Genomic DNA, 21208 nt, shown 5'->3' with positions numbered 1-21208 from the left:
CATTGATTTTAATTCATCTGCTTAGTTGTGGGATAAGTCTATTAAACAAATTGTCTAACCCAGTGGTGTATACCAACCAATGGCATGCTCAATAAACACGCCCTGTAACCCTGACACTCCATATTATGTACACATGCAGAGCTCTATGAATGGACAAGCCATTACTGTCTTAATCTGGGAGCTCGTATTCTAAGAGGTCCACATCGTTAAAGCCATTACAATCCTGAATTAACCTTCTCCGCTTTGGGATTCCCACACTGCCAAGACTGTTTGGCAGGTGAACTGCTTCCTCTAAAGTGCTCTTTGAGTAATTCCAACAGGGAGCTGCATTTAGAGGGTGATGCCCTCAGGTAAATCTTTAGCTGGTGATCTGATCAAAGTCTTTGAGATATTAACGGGAAAAGAGGGGTAGCTAAAGATAGACACTCTGTTGGAGATTCTAAAAATAGGAGGCATAGTCTAAAAATTAGGGCCAGACAGTTCAGGAGAGATGTTAGGGAGCACTTCTTCACACAAAGGGTGGAAGATGTTTGGAACTCTTGTCTTAAGTTTATTTATTAGTGTCATTAGAAGGCTGACATTAACACTGCAATGAAGTTACTGTGAAAATCCCCTAGTTGCCACACTCTGGCGCTTGTTCCAGTACACTGAGGGAGAATTTAACACAGCCAATGCACCTAACCAGCATGTCTTTTGGACTGTGGGAGGAAACCGGAGCACCTGGAGGAAACCCACACAGTGACCCAAGCCAGGAATCGAAGCCAGGTCCCTGGCACTGTGAGGCAGCAGTGATAACCACTGCGCCATCCCCACAAAGAATGAATCTCTTCCACAAAGGGTAGTTGATGCTAGCTCAGTTGCTAATTTTAAATCTGAGATAGATAAATTTTTGTTAAGCAAAAAGGTATTAAGGGATATGGACCAAAGACAGGTAGATGAAGTTAGGCCACAGATCAGCCGTGATCTAGTTGAATGGCGGAACAGGCTCAAGGGACTTAATGTTCCTATGCTCCCTTGTCCCCATGTACTTAGAGGTTTATAAAATCATGAGGAGCATAGATAAGGTCTTTTCCCCAAAGTAGGGGGTGTCCAACACTAGAGGGCATAGGTTTAAGGTGAGGGGAAAGATTTAAAAAGGACCTGAGCGGCAACATTTTCACAGAGTGGTAGGTACATGGAATGAGCTGCCAGAGGAGGTGGTAGAGGCAGGTGCAATTACAACATTCAAAAGACATTTGGACAGGTACATGGATGGGAAAGGTTTAGTGGGATCGGGGCCAAACACAGGCAAATGGGACTAGTTCAGTTTAGGAAACCTGGTCGGCATAGACCGGTTAGGCCAAAGGGCTTGTTTCCATGCTGCTAATTAATCTCTACGATTCTACAAGTTACTACAGTCCCTCATCCCCAGGTAAACCTTATTCCCTCCTCTTGTCTCTGTCCCCATTGATCGCTTCCTTCCCCTTGTCGCTCCATGAAAGATGTAACCAGTTGGCCTATCAGAGCAGAGAGGTAGCTGCACGTGCCCACGGCCTCCAATGGGAAGGAGTGGGGGGGCGGGGCCTGGAATGTTACAATACACACGTGATGGAGGTTGGGTTGGGAAAGGTGGAGTGACAGGTCTGGAGTCAGTGCACCGAATGGAGAGGGAGGACCGGGATGGAATGAGGCAGAACAAACTAGGGTGGCAAAAGGCAAAGCGATCTTTAAAATCCACCGAGGGGGAGAGACAGCAATAGACAGAACAAAACAACAACAGCAGCAGCAGAGGGTAAACTAGATTGGGAGAGACAAGGGAAAAAAACAGCAGCAGACAGAGAAACAGCAGTAGAGGGAGAGAAAACAGAGAGAGAAACAGCAATACAGAAAGAGCAACACGGAGAGAAAAGCAGTGACGGAGGGTTAGGGGAAAAAACAGGGGAGACAGCAACAGAGAGAAACAGCTAGAGGGAGGGATATTGTAACAAGCAATGCTGGATACACATTTATAAAAATAAATAAAGAGATAATTCTTTAGATTAAAAACATTTTTTTTTAGCTGAAGATCAGAATAGGCAAACTGACCCCGCCGCTGTTAGACTTGTTTGTGAAGCTTGGTGATTGGGATGGAGAAGTATGAGAAGCTGGGTAAAATCGGGGAGGGCTCCTATGGGGTGGTGTTCAGGTGCAGGAACAAGGACACGGGTCAGATTGTGGCCATCAAGAAGTTCGTGGAGTCGGAGGACGATCCCTTGATAAAGAAGATCGCCTTGAGGGAGATCCGTATGTTGAAGGTAAGGCTGCAGCATTTGCAAGGTAATTGGGAAATTCTTCCAGTTCCAACTCTTCACCCAGTCCCGTTCACTCAGCACATTTGTGCTCACTGGACTGGTTCTCCCAGGTTAACAGCACGCCAGTTTTAAAACTCTCACCCTCCTGTTCAAATAATTACAATGTAATAATTCAAATAATTACACCCTTTCACCCTCCCTACCTGAGTACTTTCGACGCCCCCAAGAATTGTTTCTATAATTCCGAACTCTTTCCTACAGTACATCAGTGACTACACTTCAGAAAGTACTTCATTTGTTGTATAGTGCTTTTAATTCAGAAGTCTGATGGTCTGAAAACCACCCCACCATTGCCTTCAGCAACCTAGACCCCGATCCACCCTGATAGGGATGTGCTAGGCTAAGGGCGGCACAGTGGTTAGCACTGCTACCTCACAGCAAGAGGTCTCACAGCACCAGGTTGAAGTCCAACAGGTTTATTTGGCAGCACAAGGCACTCGCTTTCGGAGCGCTGCTCCTTCATCAGGTGAATTCCTTGGGTCACTGTCTGTGCGGAGTCTGCACGTTCTTCCGGGGTGTCTGCGTGGGTTTCCTCCGGGTGTTCCGGTTTCCTCCCCACAGTCATGGGGGGAAGTACTGGTTAGGGTGCATTGGCCGTGCTAAATTCTCCCTCCGTGTAACCCCAACAGGCGCCGGAGTGTGGCGACTAGGGGATTTTCACAGTAGCTTCATTGCACTGTTATTGTAAGCCTTACTTGTGACACTAATAAATTTTTTTAAATCCCTAGAAACTCTGAACCCATCTAGATCTCTTTCTGCCTTTAACACATTCCTTAAAATCTACCTCTTTGGCCAAGATTTTGGTCACCTGTCCCAATATGTCTCCATTATCATGGAGTTGGATTTTGTCTGTTCACATTCCCGCAAATCATTTTGGGTGGGACTTTATGTTCAGATGTTTTTAAAGAATGAAAGATTTGCATTTACAACACGCTTTACAATATTAATGAAGCACTTCTGCAGGGTAATCATTAGGAAATGTGGCAATCCATTTGTACACATCAAGATCACACTAACAGCAATGAAATAAATGGACAGATAATGTGTTTTGTTTGTGATTTCTTTTTTGTGGCTGAGGGAATTCAGCCAGGACTTGATAGAGACTTGCATTGCTTGTTTTTGAGTAGTGTCGTGCGATACTTAATGTGCAGTCAGGGCGGCACGGTGGCACGGTGGTTAGCACTGCTGCTTCACAGCACCAGGGGACCCGGGTTCGATTCCCAGCTTGGGGTCACTGTCTGTGTGGAGTTTGCACGTTCTCCCCGTGTCTGCGTGGGGTTTCCCCCGGGTGCTCCGGTTTCCTCCCACAGTCCGAAAGATGTGCTGGGTGCAGCTATGTCCACTGGTGCTCTATCAAGTCCTGGCTGAATTCCCTCAGCCAAACGATTGACCCGTTCAGGTGCCGGACTGTGGTGACTAGGGAAATTTCACAGTAACTTCATTGCGGTGTCAATGTAAGCCCCTTACTTGTGACTAATAAATTAACTTTAAATTCAATGTCTTGTGGGTGCATTATAAATGCAAGTTGTCCCATTATTCCTGTGTTTGATAGATCTGCACTAAAGAATGCAAAATGTCTTTGCTAAGAGAGATAGATTGTGTTATTGGGATTGAAAGAATGTGTCTGCATCAATCTCACAGTTCTCTGAGGGAGGGAGGGATGGGTGGATGCGCCTTGGGACTGTCAGATAGCTGCAATGAGGTGAAACGCTGCTTCCATCCATCATCCTGTTCAAGCTCTCTCGCTTGTCTAACTGCTGCTCACGTAAAGTGATTTGTTTCTTCTGTAGTAACAGAATCCTGCTTCGTGCACCCTATTAACTTGAGATGTCAGCCCTGGCTCGGTGTGCAGCACGTTCACCTCTTGAGTCGAAATGTTGTGGGTTCTCTTCCCCCCCGCTCCAGAGACTTGAGCACACAATGCAGGCTGACACTGTGCAGTGCTGAGGGAATGCTGTAATGTTGGGGTGTGCTGTCTTCCTGATATCCGAGAATCCATCTATCTTCTCCAGCCAGTCTTAATATAAAATCCGCAGCATCATTTCGAAGAGGACCAGAGGAGTTCTCCCTGGTGTCCTGGGAAATATTCATCACGTGATGAATTGTCACGAAAACAGACTTTCTGGCTGTTCGTTCATTTTTGTTTGTGGGTTCTTGTGTAAAAATTGACTGCTGAGGTTCATAGGATCCCTACAGTGCAGAAGGAGGCCATTAAGCCCATCGAGCCTGCACTGACAACAATCCCACCCAGGCCCTATCCCCATAACCCCACGTATTTACCCACTAATCTACATTTGGGACACTAAGGGGCAACTTTGCGCGGCCAATCCACCTATCCTGCACATCTTTGGACTGTGGGAAGAAACTGAAGCACTCGTAAGAAACCCAAGCAAACACGGGGAGAATGTGTAAACTCCACACAGACAGTCACCCAAGGCCGGAATCGAACCCGGGACCCTGGCACTGTGAGGCAGCAATGCTAACCACTTTTTACAATCATGCCTCCATTTTAAAAGTAGTCAGTTGGCCATGAGATGGCTTGGGACACCCTGGGATCATGAAAGGGATCAAGTACAAATGCAATTTTTTTTTTCAATCAAGTCCCATAATGATTTCTTCACTTAATGTAGTGTGAAGTTAGGGTGAATTGCTGTCCTTGTTAACATGTCTGATCCAGGAGAGATGCAAGCTAAGGCACAATCACATTTTCAATTTGAGCCGCCAGGGTGTAAAACTGACGCACAACTATAAACATGAGGATTCAGCGTTCCTTGGGTAATCTTTGAATCTCCACTGAGCCACCAAGTACTCTAGTGTACCAGCCCTAAACTGCCCTGGATCAGAAGCTAATTGACTAACGCCAATTGACTTCCATTAGGTCGGAAGTCACCTGAATACTTTCCCATTGGACCAGCTGGGGCACAAAAGCTGTTTCCACCAAAGACTGAGTTGCATCCTTCCCAATGGACCGCCCGAATGTTTTCCCGAACAAGGCAGTTTGAATCTTTGCTGTATATGTTTGTTCCAAAATGTAATCCTCCCCCAGTCATAGAATCCCTACAATACTGAAGGAGGCCATTCGGCCCATCGAATCTGCACCAACCACAATCCCACCCAGGTCCTATCCCCATAACCCCATGCATTTACCCTAGCTTGTCCCCCTGACACTAAGGGGCACTTTAGCATGGCCAAATCACCTAACCCGCACATCTTTGGACTGTGGGAGGAAACCGGAGCACCCAGAGGGAAACCCACACAGACACAGGGAGAATGTACAAACTCCACACAGACAGTGACCCAAGCCGGGGATCGAACCCAGGTCCCTGGCGCTGTGAGGCAGCAGTGCTAACCACTGTGCCGCCGGGCCTCATGTTCATATCTCTCTGAATGTGTTTAAATAAACTTGGTTTCCAAGGGTCTAACCATTCCCTCCCATCTCAGAATTACCCCTGCAGCCTCCCTGCCCCCGTTGCTCCTCCTCTTCCCTTCCTCCTACTTTCCCAGCCTCTTCCATATAAGATGACCGCAAATGACAAAAAAATTAAATGAAAAAATAATCCCCAGGAAGACAGATTAATCACCGCAGCGTTTAACTTTCGCTGAGACTAATGATTTCTTCTACATGAGAACAGATGGTTCACTGAACAAACTGCGCTAATTCCAGGTTGGACTGACATTTGTGAAAATGCACCAGTTCCCTCCCTGAAGAATGGACACAACCCGACTCTATTGCTGTGTTTCTTCCCAGCGCTCCATGCATTCTCTGACATTTGAGACCTGAGCGACAAATCAGAAAAGGGCTCTTTCCCTTTGATATTGGGATGTCGGAGACAATGGATTTAAAGTTTATTGATTCGTGTCACAAGTGGGCTTACGTTAACACTGCAATGAAGTTACTGTGAAAATCCCCCTGGTCGCCACACTCCGGCGCCTATTCGGATACACTGAGGGAGAATTTAGCACGGCCAATGCACCCTAACCAGCACGTCTTTCGGATTGCGGGAGGAAACCGGAGCACCCAGAGGAAACCCACACAGACATGGGGAGAACGTGCAGACTTCGCACAGCCAGTGACTCAAGACGGGAATCACTGAGGCAGCAGTGCTAACCATTGTGCCGCCGCAATTACACCATTGGTAGATTATGCGATTAACTCTCCTATTTGTGTGCGAGTACAATTGCTGAAGAAGGAAATACCCTTTTGTTAATCTAGTTTGTTCATAGAATAGTTACAGCACAAAAGGAGGCCATTTGGTTTGTCTTGTCGAGGCTGGCTCTCTTCAAGCACAAGTTACATAGTCCCACTCTCTGCCTTTTTCCTGTAGCCCTGCAATTCTTTTCTTTGCAAATAATCATTCCATTCTCCTTTGAAAGCTATGATCAAATTGGCCTCCACCGTGCTCCCAGGCAGTGCATTCCACTTGCTGCATTAAAAAAAATTCCCTCATGCCACATTGCTTCTTATGTCAATCATCTTAAATTGCTTCCAATTATAACCTTGTAAGGGTGACACACAGCTTTAGCTTTTTGGTAGTAAGTTGGGGGAGGGGGTTGTGGGGCGTCCATTTCCCATTGGTAGGAGCTTCATTAACCAGAGAACACAGATTTAAGGTAATTGGCTGAAGAACCATAGGGGAGATGAGTTTTATTCAGTGACTATCTGGAATGTGCAATCTGAAAGGTTAGTCGAAGCAGATTCAATAGGAACTTTCAAAAAGGAATTGGATAAATATTTGAAGGGAAAACATTTCACGACTACGGGCAAAGATCTGACACTGGCAAGATGGGCCAAATGGCCTCTTCCTGTGCTGTATGACTCTCTCTCCTCGTGTAGTTGCCCTCTTCGTATTAACAAGCGAGTGAGTGACCAGTCTGCATTCTTTCACTGGGTGATTTAACACGAAGTTCCTGATCAGCTCAGATCTGAGGATGGGGTCCAAAGTGACGGTGGAAGTTTGATTAAGGAAGGCGTTGGAACTTTCCTCTGTTATTGGTCTTTGCAATCAAAAATTTTCATTGATCTATTTTTAAACTAGGACCACAAACCATGTCAGAGTTGAACTGGGCAGAATACTTTTGCCATCTTGACTTTGATCCAGTTGTTTCTACAGAATCACAGTGTTATTAATCTTATATTCATGAACAAAGCAAAATGTAGCCTTTGTTCACCAATAAGGAGGATGGGAAGGGTTTCTTTTAATGTTTGTTTTTATAAAGGTCGCATTTGTGGCTACAAGCACAATTCAGAGGCTGGAAATCCTGTGGTGAGAACTCACCATCTGACTCCCCAGAAACCTGTCTCCAACTACAAGCCACAAGTCAGGAGTGTGATGGAATGCTCCCCACTTGCTGGGGTGAGTGTGCAGCTCCAACAACACTTAAGAGGCTCAACACCATCCAGGACAAAGCAGCCCTGCTTGATTGGCACCCCATCCACCACCTCCAACATCCACCCCCTCCACCTGATGCACAGTTGCAGCAGTGTGTACCATCCACAAGATGCATTGCAGAAATTCAGCAAGGCTCCTTCGACAGTATCTTCCAAGCCTGTGATCTCTACTGACAAGGGCAGGAGACGCATGAGAACACCACCACCTGTATGTTACCCTCCACGCTCCACACCATCCTGACTTCGAAATATTGCTGTTCCTTCCCTGTGTGGAGTTTGCACATTCTCCTGTGTGGAGTTTGCACATTCTCCTCGTGTCTGCGTGGGTTTCCTCCGGGTGCTCCGGTTTCCTCCCACAGTCCAAAGATGTGCGGGTTAGGTTGATTGGCCAGGTTAAAAATTGCCCCTTAGAATCCTAAGATGCGTAGGTTAGAGGGATTAGTGGGTAAAATATGTGGGAGTAGGGCCTGGGTGGGATTGTGGTCGGTGCAGACTCGATGGGCTGAATGGCCTCCTTCTGCACTGTAGGGTTTCTATGATTTCTATGATTTCACTGTCACTAGGTCAAAATCCTGGGACTCCTTCCCTAACAGCGCTGTGGGTGTATCTACACCACATGGACTGCACTGTCTCAAGAACAGTAAGAAGTCTCACAACACCAGGTTAAAGTCCAACAGGTTTATTTGATAGCACAAGCCACAAACTTTCAGAGCGCTGCTCCTTCATCAGGTGAGTTGGACTTTAACCTGGTGTTGTGAGACTTCTTACTGTGCTTACCCCAGTCCAACGCCGGCATCTCCACATCACTGTTTCAAGAAAGCAGCTCACCAGCACTTTTTCGAGGGCAATTAGGCGTGGGCAATAAAACTACTGGCCAAATCAGTGACATCAAGTCCCGTGAGAGAATTTTTAAAAAAAATTAACAGCCATCCATTGTTGCTCTGGGCAGATGTAGGCCATGGTGGTGGGGAAGCTGCCTTCTTGAACTGCTTGAGTCCTGGTAGTGATGGCATTCCAATGATGTACAGAGTTCCAGGAAAACGTCCCAGTAACAAAGCATTGGTGATGTCTGTCCATGTTTGGATGACAAGTTGATGGTGTCCCCATGACATTTCAAGATTCCTCTCCCTTCAACTCCACTGATGTGTGGGTTCACATCAAAACTGAAATTCAGATTGACAATTTCTCATGTATGACTGGAACATGACCTGCTGGTGATCAAACTTGACAGCCAATGAAGTGTAGACTTGTAATTTAATCTGTGGTTACTTTTGTTCAAACCCTTTCTGCCTGTCTCTCTGACAATAATTGGGTATTGAAATTACTGAGAGGAAATTGTTCTGACTGTAAACAAACACTTGCATCAGCTGACCTTCACAGAACTTAACCTGATGGTTACAGTGTGGTGAACCGTGTCACCAAGTGTATCTGTTCTTTGATTTTGATTTGATTTATTATTGTCACATGTATTAACATACAGTGAAAAGTATTGTTTCTTGCGCGCTATACAGACGAAGCATACCGTTCATAGAGAAGGAAAGGAGAGAGTGCAGAATGTAGTGTTACAGTCATAGCTAGGGTGTAGAGAAAGATCAACTGAATGTGAGATGGGTCCATTCAAAAGTCTGACAGCAGCAGGGAAGAAGCTGTTCTTGAGTCGGTTGGTACGTGACCTCAGACTTTTGTATCTTTTTCCCGACGGAAGAAGGTGGAAGAGAGAATGTCCAGGGTGCGTGGGGTCCTTAATTATGTTGGCTGCTTTGCCGAGGCAGTGGGAAGTGTAGACGGAGTCAATGGATGGGAGGCTGGTTTGCGTGATAGATTGGGCTACATTCACGACCTTTTGTAGTTCCTTGCGGTCTTGGGCAGAGCAGGAGCCATACCAAGCTGTGATACAACCAGAAAGAGTGCTTTTTATGTTGCATCTGTAAAGGTTGGTGAGAGTCGTAGCTGACATGCCAAATTTCCTTAGTCTTCTGAGAAAGTAGAGGTGTTGGTGGGCTTTCTTAACTATAGTGTCGGTATGGGGGGACCAGGACAGCTTGTTGGTGATCTGGACACCTAAAAACGTGAAGCTCTTGACCCTTTCTACTTCATCCCCGTTGATGTAAATAGGGGCATGTTCTCCTTTACGCTTCCTGAAGTTGATGACAATCTCCTTTGTTTTGTTGACATTGAGGGAGAGATTATTGTTGCTGCACCATATCTATTCAGTGCTACATCCAACATCTTGCACACTGCCCAGCGGTTCAGGAAAGCAGCCCACCACCACCTTCTCAAGGACAGTTGGGGATGGGAATAAATGTTGTCCCTGCCAGCGACCCCCACATCCCTTGAATGAATTTTTTTTTTAAAGTTTCTGTGCTCTGCTTATAAGAGGTTACAAATTCACAGGTCTGTTGAGATTAATTTGGGATTATAAGTAAATTTCTCAAAGGCTGGCAATTTTTTCAAGGGGTGGAAGAGCCCAGTGTGAATTATGAGGGGAGGTGATGGCCAAGTGGTACTACCACTGAACTATTAATCCAGAAACTCAGCTAAACTCAGCTGGGTGGCACGATGGCACAGTGCTTAGCACTGCCTCATAGCACCAGAGACGCGGGTTCGATTCCTGGCTTGGGTCACGGTCTGTGCGGAGTGCGCACGTCCTCCCCGTGTCTGCGTGGGTTTCCTCCAGGTGCTCTGGTTTCCTCCCACAGTCCGAAAGACGTGCTGGTTAGGGTGCATTGGCCATGCTAAATTCTCCCTCAGTGTACCCAAACAGGTGCCGAAGTGTGGAGACTAGGGGATTTTCACTAACTTCATTGCAGTATTAAGGTTAAAGCCTACTTGTGACACTAATAAATAAACTTAAACTTCAATGTCTGATGGTGAAATCTGAATTCAATAGAAACATATCTGGAATTAAGAATCTACTGATAACCGCGAAACCATTGTCGATTGTCGGAAAAACCCATCTGGTTTCCTTCCCTAAAGGACTAATTTCCTTTTCGGGAAGGAAATCTGTCATCCTTACCTGCATGCCAATGTGGTTGACTCTCAACTGCCCTCCAAGGGCAACTAGGGATGAGTAATAAATGCAGCCCAGCCAGCGATGCCCATGTCCCTTGAATGTGTTTTTAAAAATGATGCGCTCTGTGAATGATCACTCCTGCTGTCAATCATGGATCAAAAGTCCAGTGTTTTAAACTCACAACTCAACTTTTTGATTGAACAAAACAAACAAACTGCGTGGGGCGGCACGGTGGCACAGTGGTTAGCACTGCTGCCTCACAGCTTCAGGGACTTGGGTTCGATTCCCGGCTTGGGTCGCTGTCTGTGTGGAGTCTGCACATTCTCCCCGTGTCTGCGTGGGTTTCCTCCGGGTGCTCCGGTTACCTCCCACAGTCTGAAAGACGTGTAGGTTAGGTGGATTGGCCATGCTAATTTGTCCCTTAGTGTCCTGGGATGCGTAGGAGGCCACTCGGCCCATCGGGTCTGTACCGACAACAATCCCACCCATCCCCGTAACCCCAAATATTTACCCCGTAGGTTAGAGGGATTAGTGGGGTAAATATCTGGGGTTACGGGGATGGGGCCTGGGTGGGGTTAGTTGTTGGTGCGTACCCGATGGGCCGAGTGGCCGCCTCCTGCACTGTAGGGATTCTATGAAATTTCCCCATCAGATACAACCATCTAATTAGATGAATTGTCGCCAGGACAAAAATAGACTGAACAATGATTGCCAGGAGCTGCATTTAGCATCTTGTGCTATTGTATGATAGCAAAGGTCTCCTTTGTACTGATGCACAATGTATGACGCATTTAAGTCATCCACAAGTTGTTTTCAATGCTACAATCCTCCAGTGTCAGACCTGGACCACCAGTACCTCACCTGAGTATTACACAGCTTAAAATCCTTCCTCTGTACACATTCCTAATTTGGACTAAACCCATCTGTTGGTGTGCTGCAGGATATTTACAATTCGAGTGGATACAGGATGGAAACGTCGTATCATTATTCCAGCAGTGATCCCAGCAGGGACGGCACGGTGGTTAGCACTGCTGCCTCACAGTGCCAGGTTCCCGGGTTCAATTCTGGTCTCGGGTGACTGTGTGGAATTTGCACCTTCTCCCTGTGACTGCGTGGGTTTCTCCCAGCTGCTCCGGTTTCCTCCCCCCGCCCAGTCCAAAGATGTGCAGGTTGGGTGGATTGGCCATGCTAAATTGCCCCTTGGTGTCCCAGGTTGGATTGGTTAGCCATGGGAAATGTGTGGTGTTCCGGGGACAGGATGGGGGAGAGGGCGTGGGTAAGATGCTCTGATAGAGAGTCGGTGCAGACTCAATGGGCCGAACAGCCTTTTCTGCACTCGGGATTCTGAGTAGTGCCAAGAATGAATTAAATCACAGAATGTGCATTATGTAAAGTAAAGTTTATTTATTAGTGTCACAAGTAGGCTTACATTAACACTGCAATGAAGTTACTGTGAAAATCCCCTAGTCGCCACACTCCGGCATCTGTTCGGGTACACGGAGGGAGAATTTAGCATGGCCAATGCACCTAACCAGCATGTCTTTGGACATTGGGAAGAAACTGGAGCACCCGGAGGAAATCCACGCAGACATGGGGAGAACGTACAGACTCTACACAGTGACCAAGCCGGGAATCAAGCCCCTGGTGCTGTGAGGCAGTAGTGCTAACCACTGTGCCACCGTGCTGCCGCCCCACATTCATATGAGCATCAATGTTAAGGTTTAATTCGTTAGGTTCTTCAAGTTGGGAAAGAACAGGAAGCTGTTTGGTCCATTGGGCACCTGGTTCATTGGGCACCATACCATGGTATTGTTTTGGTCTAATTATTTTGAAGGTTCTCAAATGACCTGAGGGAGGTTCAGTGTCAAGGTGGCAAAGCACAGACTGTACTTCGCTCCACGATGTCTGAATAGATTCTTTGCAGCTTTATGAAAGTTTTGAGTTTGCTGTTTTCCTTTCTCCCTTCCAGCTCTGCTAGCCCATGTGTAGCCCAGACATTGCATAGTGCCTGGGATTTTCTACATCTTGGCATTACAAGGAAATGCCTTCGTTGGCACATACAAATTATCTTGAGCTACTGTTAATAAAGGATTCACACCAGAGATCCTCCCCAACCCCATTCTTTGTAGTCCTCCAGTCCATTGTCTGTGCGGCCATTCCTTGTGTAAATCTCAGCAGGGCCTATTGTGTGGTGCAGTGGGTGATGTTCCCACACCTGCATCAGAAACTCTGGGTTCAAGCCCCACTTCAGGAGTGATGGCCACAGAAGGTGTGTACCTGACGTTGCGGAACGGGTTGATTATCAGCCTGTAAATCTTTCCATTAAGCCTGACAACAGGCGGTAAGAGTAAGGGAGTTTCCTAGTCAGCCATACTGCAGAAAACAATGACAAACCACTGCAGAACTTTAACCAGCGTATTCATAGGCCAATCCAATGGAAGTCCATGGCCGCCAGTGGTATGTGAGGGAGGAGGAGTTTGAGACTTAAGAGCGAGTTGGATTGTGAAAGAAGAGAGAGGTTTGCATTTTAAGTGCCTTTCACAATTTCAGGACATCCCAAAGCCAAAAGTTCCAATTGCAGTAGTTTGCGAAACCTGAGCATTTTGTTATTATTGTCCTCTCTGCTGAGAGGGTGTGAAGTTAGTTCAATAATAGCTGTCTGCAACTGAGTCTTATTAAATTCAATACACAACAAAAATGTAGGCAACGGAATTGCATACTGCTAACATATAGCAATGACCTGACTAGATCGTTGTTGGCTGAGAATCATAGAATTCCCTACAGTGCAGAAGGAGGCCCTTCAGCCCATCGAGTCTGCACTGACCACAATCCCACTCGGGCCCTATTCCCGCAACCCCACACACCGTGCTAATCCCCTTGACACTACAGGGCAATTTAGCACGGCCAATCAACCCAACTCGCACATCGTTGGAGTGTGGGAGGAAACCAGAGCACCCAGAGGAAACCCATGCGGACACGGGGGTAATCTGCAAACTCCACACAGACAGTGACTCAATGCTGGAATGGAACCCGGGTCCCTGGTGCTGTGAGGCAGCTGTGTTAACCACTGTGCCACCGTGCCACCCCTAAGGAATAAATATCGGTCACCACACTGAGCAGAGCTAGTTTGCTCTTCTTCAAAATAGTGCCGAGATTTTTTACATTGATCTGATAGGACTGACGGGCCTTGGCTAAAAATGGGCGCCCTTGCCAGTGCAGCAGTCCCTCAGTGGCACACAGAAGTACAGTCCAAATTACATTCTCCATCTCTGAAGTGGGACTTGAACCTTTAAACTTGGGTTGCAGGGAATCACTGGATCGCATCCAGAATCCTTCTCCCTCCACTGGAAGGACGTGATCTCAAGTGTAGCTTCCCAAAGCCCCAGCAGAGATCAATGAGCTAAGGCCAAGGATGGAATCATGGAAATAGCTGAGAGCCACACTGGGCAGTGAGCTAACTGGTCGAGGAGCTGCTTGTTTAATTTATAATCAATTGCCAGACACAGTTCTAAGAAAAGTCTTTCCATTAGTTGAAGTGCTTTCTATTTTAAGCCCTCTCTTACTGGTGGCCATGCCAGACCTGGAACATGTGCTCATTTCTGGCAGAGAAACAAGGTCAATTCCTACCTCGGAAACAGTAACCATCACACAGACACAGTCAGCTTTTTGTTTCCATCCCAATCAGAGCCTTGGCTGATTGCTGGACTAAAGCAGTGACATAAATAAAGCTTGGGCGCTGTCACTACTGTATAATTGATTGGCAACACAGAGTTTGCCAGAGTTTATAAAGATTAAAAAATGGATCAGGCAGTAAATCTACAAAAGATCAATGAGCCCATTGCACCTTAATGTCGATTTTCAGTATTGTGGTTCTAGTGGTCCGAGAGTACCAACAATGTTAATGAATCAGTGCTGTTACCCACTTTGCAGTTTCTACTATCAGTGCTTTGTGGTTGCAAAGATAGAAATATTGCCTTGCATTTATATAGCAAATTCCACATCCTCAGTCTAACCAAAGGTTTTTACTTTGTAATCCTAGAATCCCCACAGTACAGAAGGAGGCCATTCGGCCCATCAAATCTGCACCGACTACAATCCCATCCAGGCCCTATCCCGTAACCCTACATATGTACCCTGCTAATCCTCCTGACACTTGGGGCAATTTAGCATGGCCAATCCACCTAACCTGCACATCTTTGGAGTGTGGGAGGAAACCCACACAGACACGGGGAGAACGTGCAGACTCCGCACACACACTGTCCCGAGGCCTGAATTGAACCCGGGTCCCAGGTGCTGTGAGGCAGCAGTGCTAACCATTGTGCCACCGGGCCATCCCAGTGGAACAGTGGTAGGAAACGTGGCAGCCAATTCGCATGCAACAAGGCCCTGTAAAAATCAACGTGATAATGACCAGATAATATGATTTTTCAAATTATGCCCTGGGGTCTTCCATGTCCACTTGAGGGCCTGGTGGCCCTAGTGGGGAGGCAGTGGCACAGTGCACTTATCACTGGACTAGCAATCCAGAGACCTGGGGTGATGCTCTGGGGAGCAGGTTCAAATCCCACCATGACAGATTATTAAATTTGAATTCGATAAAAATCTGGAATTAAAAGTCTAATGATGAGCGTGAACCCATTGGATAAAAGCAAATTACTGCGAATGCTGGAATCTGAAACCAAGAGAGAAAATGCTGGAAAATCTCAGCAGATCTGGCAGCTTCTGTAAGGAGAGAAAAGAGCTGATGTTTCGAGTCCAGATGACCCTTTGTCAAAGCTTTGTTATAGCACAGAAGGAGGCTGAATGGCCCATCGCGTATACGTTGGCTCTCCAAATCAGCAATGCATCTACTGCCATTCTCCAACCTTCTCCCTGGTTCCAGTCCAGTGCATAGCTGTAATTAAACAAGCTTCCGGCCTAATGCACTGAAGTGAATATTTTATACAGTGCTGCACCTGTGGAACTCGATAAAGCACCTAGTGTGGGTTAAAGATTATCCAGGAAGGAATTCAATAAAGAAAACGATTATTTGAACCTGCAATTAGGAGTAAAATATGGGCTTTGGGTCATCCTTAGGTCACGAAGGGCGCTTTATAAAAACAAGTTCTTTCTCTCTGTCTTTCCAACCACAAAGCACTTTCTGCTAAGTGTCAGCAATGAATCATTTAACATCTTTGATATAATCAAGAGTCAGGCATGGCTCAGTGGATATGTCTTCCCTCTAGATCAGAGTTTCTGGGTTCAAGTCCCATTCCAAAGGCTTCAGCCTAAAATCCAGGCTGAAATGCCCCGTCCAGGACCGAGGGAATGCTGCACTGTCAGTGGTGCCGAATTTTAGGTCAGATCTTGAAACTTTTAAAAAATTCATTTTTACGGGATGTGGGCATCACTGGCTGGGCCGGCGTTTATTGCCCATCACTAACTGCCCTCAATTTCGGAGGGCATTTGAGGATCAACCACATATTGCTGTGGATCTGGAGTCACATGTAGGCCAGGCCAGGTAAGGATGGCAGATTTCCTTCCCTAAAGGACATTAGTGAACTAGATGGGCTTTTATGATAATCGACAATAGTTTCATGGTCCCAAAGGAGAAAATGCTGGAAAATCTTAACTCTTGATGTGATGGGAGCCGTACCCTTCCCTTTCTTTTCTTTATTCTTTCATGGGATGTGGGCATCGCTGACAAGGTCAGCATTTGTTGTCCATCCCTAATTGCCCTTGAACTGAGTGGGCTGCCACAACATTTAGAGGGCAGTTGTGTGTCAACCACAGTGCTGTGGGTCTGGAGTCACACGTAGGCCAGACAGGATAAGGATGGCAGATTTCCCTCCCCAAAGGACACTAGTGAACCAGATGGGTCTTTCCAACAATCGCCAATTTTCAACTATTGACTATTAATTGAATTTATATTCCACCAGCTGCTGTGGTGGGATTTGAACCCTTGTTCCCAGAAAATTAGCCTGAGCCTCTGGATTGCAAGTGCAGTGGCATTAGCACTATGCCACCATCTCCTCCCTTCCACACTCCTTTCAGACCTTAATTCCTTATTGTTCCCCCCAGAAGAAGTTTCTCAGCACAGCCCCTAGAGTCTGTTCTTATTAACGTTCCTTGCTCCTGGACACTTTGGGTTAGCTGTTAGATTTGGTTCCTCTTCCATCTTTAATCAGTTGTCAAAGATCCCATGGCACTATTTTGGGAAAGTATGTTCCTCCTTTGATTGGGCCAATATTTATCCCTCAACCAAAATCACTGGGCACTGAATATTTGGTAATTTAGCTCATTGAGCTCATTGCAGTGGGTGCATTTTTCTATTTAATGTTTGAGGGATGGAATATGGCCAGGATGCACTCCAGCTCTTCATAACAGAAGACTGGGAACAGGGTGACATGCAGGAGGGATGTTGGTGCTTTGTAATTGTAGCCTTGCAAGAATAATTGAGAGGTGGAGTGGCAGGGAAAAGAAAGAGAATAAAAGTCGGGGAGAATAGGATGTGGCATTGTGTGTTACACCAGCAACTAAACAGGTGACAAGGATGTCCCATTTGCGGATAGGGCATAGCACTCCCTTATTTGAGATTTAATCTGAGTGCCAGAATGGCCACATATGTTTGGCACACAGCTTGCCTAGGGCAGACTTCACTGTGAGCATTTGTATTACAAGGATCAGCATGCAGCAATGGAGAAACTGCAAACATAGTTGAAGAATAAATTCCGGACACTTAAGAGTCAAATTCTTCATATTAGCTCCTTCTACACTGTTCCCATCAAACACTCCCAGGACAGGTACAGCACAGGGTTAGATACAGAGTAAAGCTCCCTCTACACTGTCTCCATCAAACACTCCCAGGACAGGTACAGCACGGGGTTAGATACAGAGTAAAGCTCCCTCTACACTGTCCCCATCAAACACTCCCAGGACAGGTACAGCACGAGGTTAGATACAGAGTAAAGCTCCCTCTACACTGTCTCCATCAAACACTCCCAGGACAGGTACAGCATGGGGTTAGATACAGAGTAAAGCTCCCTTTACACTGTCTCCATCAAACAGTCCCAGGGCAGGTTCACCACATGTTAGATACAGAGTGAATATCCCACGACAATGTCCTTTCAAATATCTGCAGCAATGATAGCATTTGTTAATTTGGAGTGAGGCTCCCTCTGCACTATCCCATCAATCACTTCCAGGACAGGTGCACCATGGGTTCGGCACAGAATGAAGTCCAGTGTATTCACCTCTGTTTCAGAACGTCACCCACTACAAAACTATTGAAGTTGTGTTTGCCGTGGTGAAAACTTGGTGTTGCATAGTGACCTGGTGTCCAGTTTAGTGAATGACCGCCCCAGTCAGTAGAACTGAGGTTAAAGTCATCACTCCAGATGAAGGATTAGCACCTGGGAGGAACAATGGACTAAAATGTGCTCTGATTTTTAAGGGAAGAGTTGGTGTGTACTCTTGGAAAGTTTTCTCCTTATCTGACCAATAGTTGGCAGCCTTGAAGAAGAGTCCTGGGCATCAAACTTGACACTTTTATAGATGTGGTCTTCTATGACATGAAGCTGCAAATACAAACCATCTGTCAGCTTTTCCCTAGCTACACCTCCATGTGAAGTATCAGCACGATACAGAGTTCTCTTTGTTCTAAGGCTGCTGTAAAGTGAAGTGACTAATTGGAGTTAGGTCAACCTTCCCTATTCTCAGCCATTGTTTCTTGTGTCAATGCATTGCTCTTTGATACTATGCAAGGCTGTGCATACCTCTGTGTGTGCATGTAAAATTGTATCCATAGGGATAGACAGCCCTGATATATCTGTACATTGTATAGCTGGACTTTGCTTATTACCCAAGCGTTGGCAAACAGTTCCGACATGACCCAGGTGCCAGGTTTTCAATTTGTTGCTTTGATCGATCTTGTCAGTATTGGCATGCCATTTGAGGGTGGCATATCCGTGTCGTAGCAACGTTGGAGGCATTGGCAGAACCACTCCATGTGCAATTCAGATTCTGTACTTATTCCATTTGCAGCCTGTGTGTGTGTCTGTGTGTGTGTCTGTGTGTGTGTCTGTGTGTGTGTCTGTACACTGAAACTCCTATGTCCCAGGTGAGCGGAGAAAAAGATACAAGGGAGGAATCACAGAATCTTTACAGTGGAGAAGGAGGCTACTCAGCCTATCACGTGTTCACTGGCTCTCTGAAAGAGCATTTTACCTAGTCCCATTCCCCTGCCTTACCCCCCGTCATCTTGCACATTCTCTCTTTTCAAATAGCAGTCCAATTCCCTTTGACTACCTCAATTGAACCTGCCTCCGCCACCCTCTCAGGAAGTTTGTTCCAACCTCGGGGTGAAAAAGATTTCTTCACGTTGCTTTTACTCCTTTTTCCCCACCATTTTGAATCTATGCCCTTCTAGTTCTTGCTCTCTTGAGTGGGGACAGCTCACTGTTTACCCTGTCCATATCCCTCAGGATCTTGAATACCTCTATTAGGTCTCCCCTCAGCCTTCTGAAGATCCCAAGTTTAGGTTATTGAATCCTGGAGATTGTTAGAGAAAACCGAAGCCTTCCACTTGATCGGTATCCTTGCTACTAAACTTTAATATCCACTCCCTTCCCCCTCCCCCTAGACATACTGTATAATCTAAATATTGCAGCAACTCACCAAGGTTACTTCTCCCACCTGCAACTTCAACTATCAAGAACAAAAGCAGGAATGTTGCCTCCAAGATATGCACCATTCTGCCTTGGATAGATGTCACCATTCATTCATCATCGCTGCATCATGGAATGAGAAACACAGAAACTAGAAGCAGGAGTAGGCCCTTCGAGCCTGCTCCGCCATTCAATTTGATCATGGCTGATCATCAAATTCAATATCCTGATCTCTTCTCTCTTCCCCCCCCCCCCCCCCCCCCCCCCCCGCCCCCAAACTGGCTAACATCAGTACAGGATTTCCACAAAGACTGTAATGGTTCCCTATCCTCTCTGGCAACTTGGGATGGCCATAAATGCCAGCCTTGCCAGTAATGCCCAAATCCTGAGAACCAATAATAAAAGAAAAAAGGTTGAGTTGGATAAGAATTTCAGGGATACGATTGAAAAATTAGATGAAGTGAGTAGATGAGCTGTGTAGATTGCATGGAAAAGCGGCTGGCGACAACCTCTGGACCTTTGAGTACCCCTGTTTGATGGTCAATGTCTTCTACTAAAAGTAGATTCCCAAACAGTTTATGATGATCTTACAACAGAGGCCCACCAGAAACTGGTCAGTACCATAGTCAGTCAGAGGAGGCATGAATCTGAACATCTAAATTGGTGCTCTGTTGTCCACCACTCCAGCCACTGGACATTAGGACACGACCTTAAGCCACAACCAGACATGCAGACGTCATTCCATGTTGATGAATGTTGCTATATAGCTTGGACAAAAATGCAACCAGTTCATTTTAAACTGGACTCTCAGTGAAAAGTCAAAGGAAGAAATAAGAATGCGCAACAGGTCATGAGAACGTGGGAATGAAGAAGGCCTTCAGGTCTGTTCCTTTATTTAGATCATGTTTGATTTGTATCCGAACTTCATTTTTTCACTTTTGGTTGACCCTTGGTAAGCTTGCCCAACAATCTTTCAACCTCAGTCTTGAAAGCTCCAAACTGACCACAAGAATCCACAGCCTATAGGGGATTTCATAGAATTATAGAAACCCTGCAGTGCAGAAAGAGGCCATTTGGCCCATAAAGCCTGCACCGACAATAATCCCACCCAGGCCCTATCCCCATAACCCCACATATTTATCCTGCTAATCCCTCTAACCTACGCATCCCAGGACACTAAGAGCAGTTTAGCATGGCCAATCAACCTAACCCACACATCTTTGGACTGTGGGAGGAAACCGCAACACGCGAAGGAAACCCACGCAGACGCGGGGAGAATGTGCAAACTCCACACAGTGACCCAAGCCAGGAACCAAACCCAGGTCCCTGGAGCTGTGAGGCAGCAGTGCTAGCCATTGTGCCACCGTGTCGCCCCTCTACTACATTTGGGAATGGGGGAAAACTGATTTCCACTCCTGAATGGCCTCGCTCTAAATTTAACATTCTGCCTCCTTATGCTGGATTTCCACCATAGGAAGTAGTTTCCCCACAATCGACTCTGTCTAATCCTTTCAACATTTTAAGCATCTCAATCAGATCATCTCCATTTATTTTTACACAAGGGAATGCAAGCCAACTTTGTGCAGCATGGGAACAGAAGTAGGCCATTTAATCCATTCAGTGAAACCATTGCAGATCTGTGACCCAACTCCTTGTGTACAAAAGCCTATTCATCTCAGATTTAAAATTAACAATTGATTTAAATACAAATTATCCATTAGCCATTGTGTAATATGTTTCCTAATTTCCCTCCTGAAAAGTTTGGCCCTAAGTTTTATTTTTGATTTGATTTACTATTGTCACATGTATTGGGATACAGTATTGTTTCTTG

At 46.1% G+C, this 21208-nt stretch overlaps 1 protein-coding gene across 1 annotated transcript in view; it reads left to right on the top strand.

Annotated features, from left to right (window-relative positions):
- The first annotated feature begins 1630 nt into the window (after positions 1-1630).
- Positions 1631-21208, top strand: part of LOC144511385 (cyclin-dependent kinase-like 1) — a 61407-nt gene continuing 41829 nt past the window's right edge. The window contains exon 1 of the mRNA XM_078241688.1: positions 1631-2273. Coding sequence (XP_078097814.1) covers positions 2106-2273 — 168 coding nt within the window. The 5' untranslated portion in view covers positions 1631-2105. The remainder of the gene's footprint in view (positions 2274-21208) is intronic.

This window comes from Mustelus asterias, chromosome 24 (genome assembly GCF_964213995.1).
Source record: "Mustelus asterias chromosome 24, sMusAst1.hap1.1, whole genome shotgun sequence".
In the NCBI taxonomy this organism is placed as follows: Eukaryota; Metazoa; Chordata; class Chondrichthyes; order Carcharhiniformes; family Triakidae; genus Mustelus; species Mustelus asterias.
This window is presented reverse-complemented; position numbering and strand designations above follow the sequence as displayed.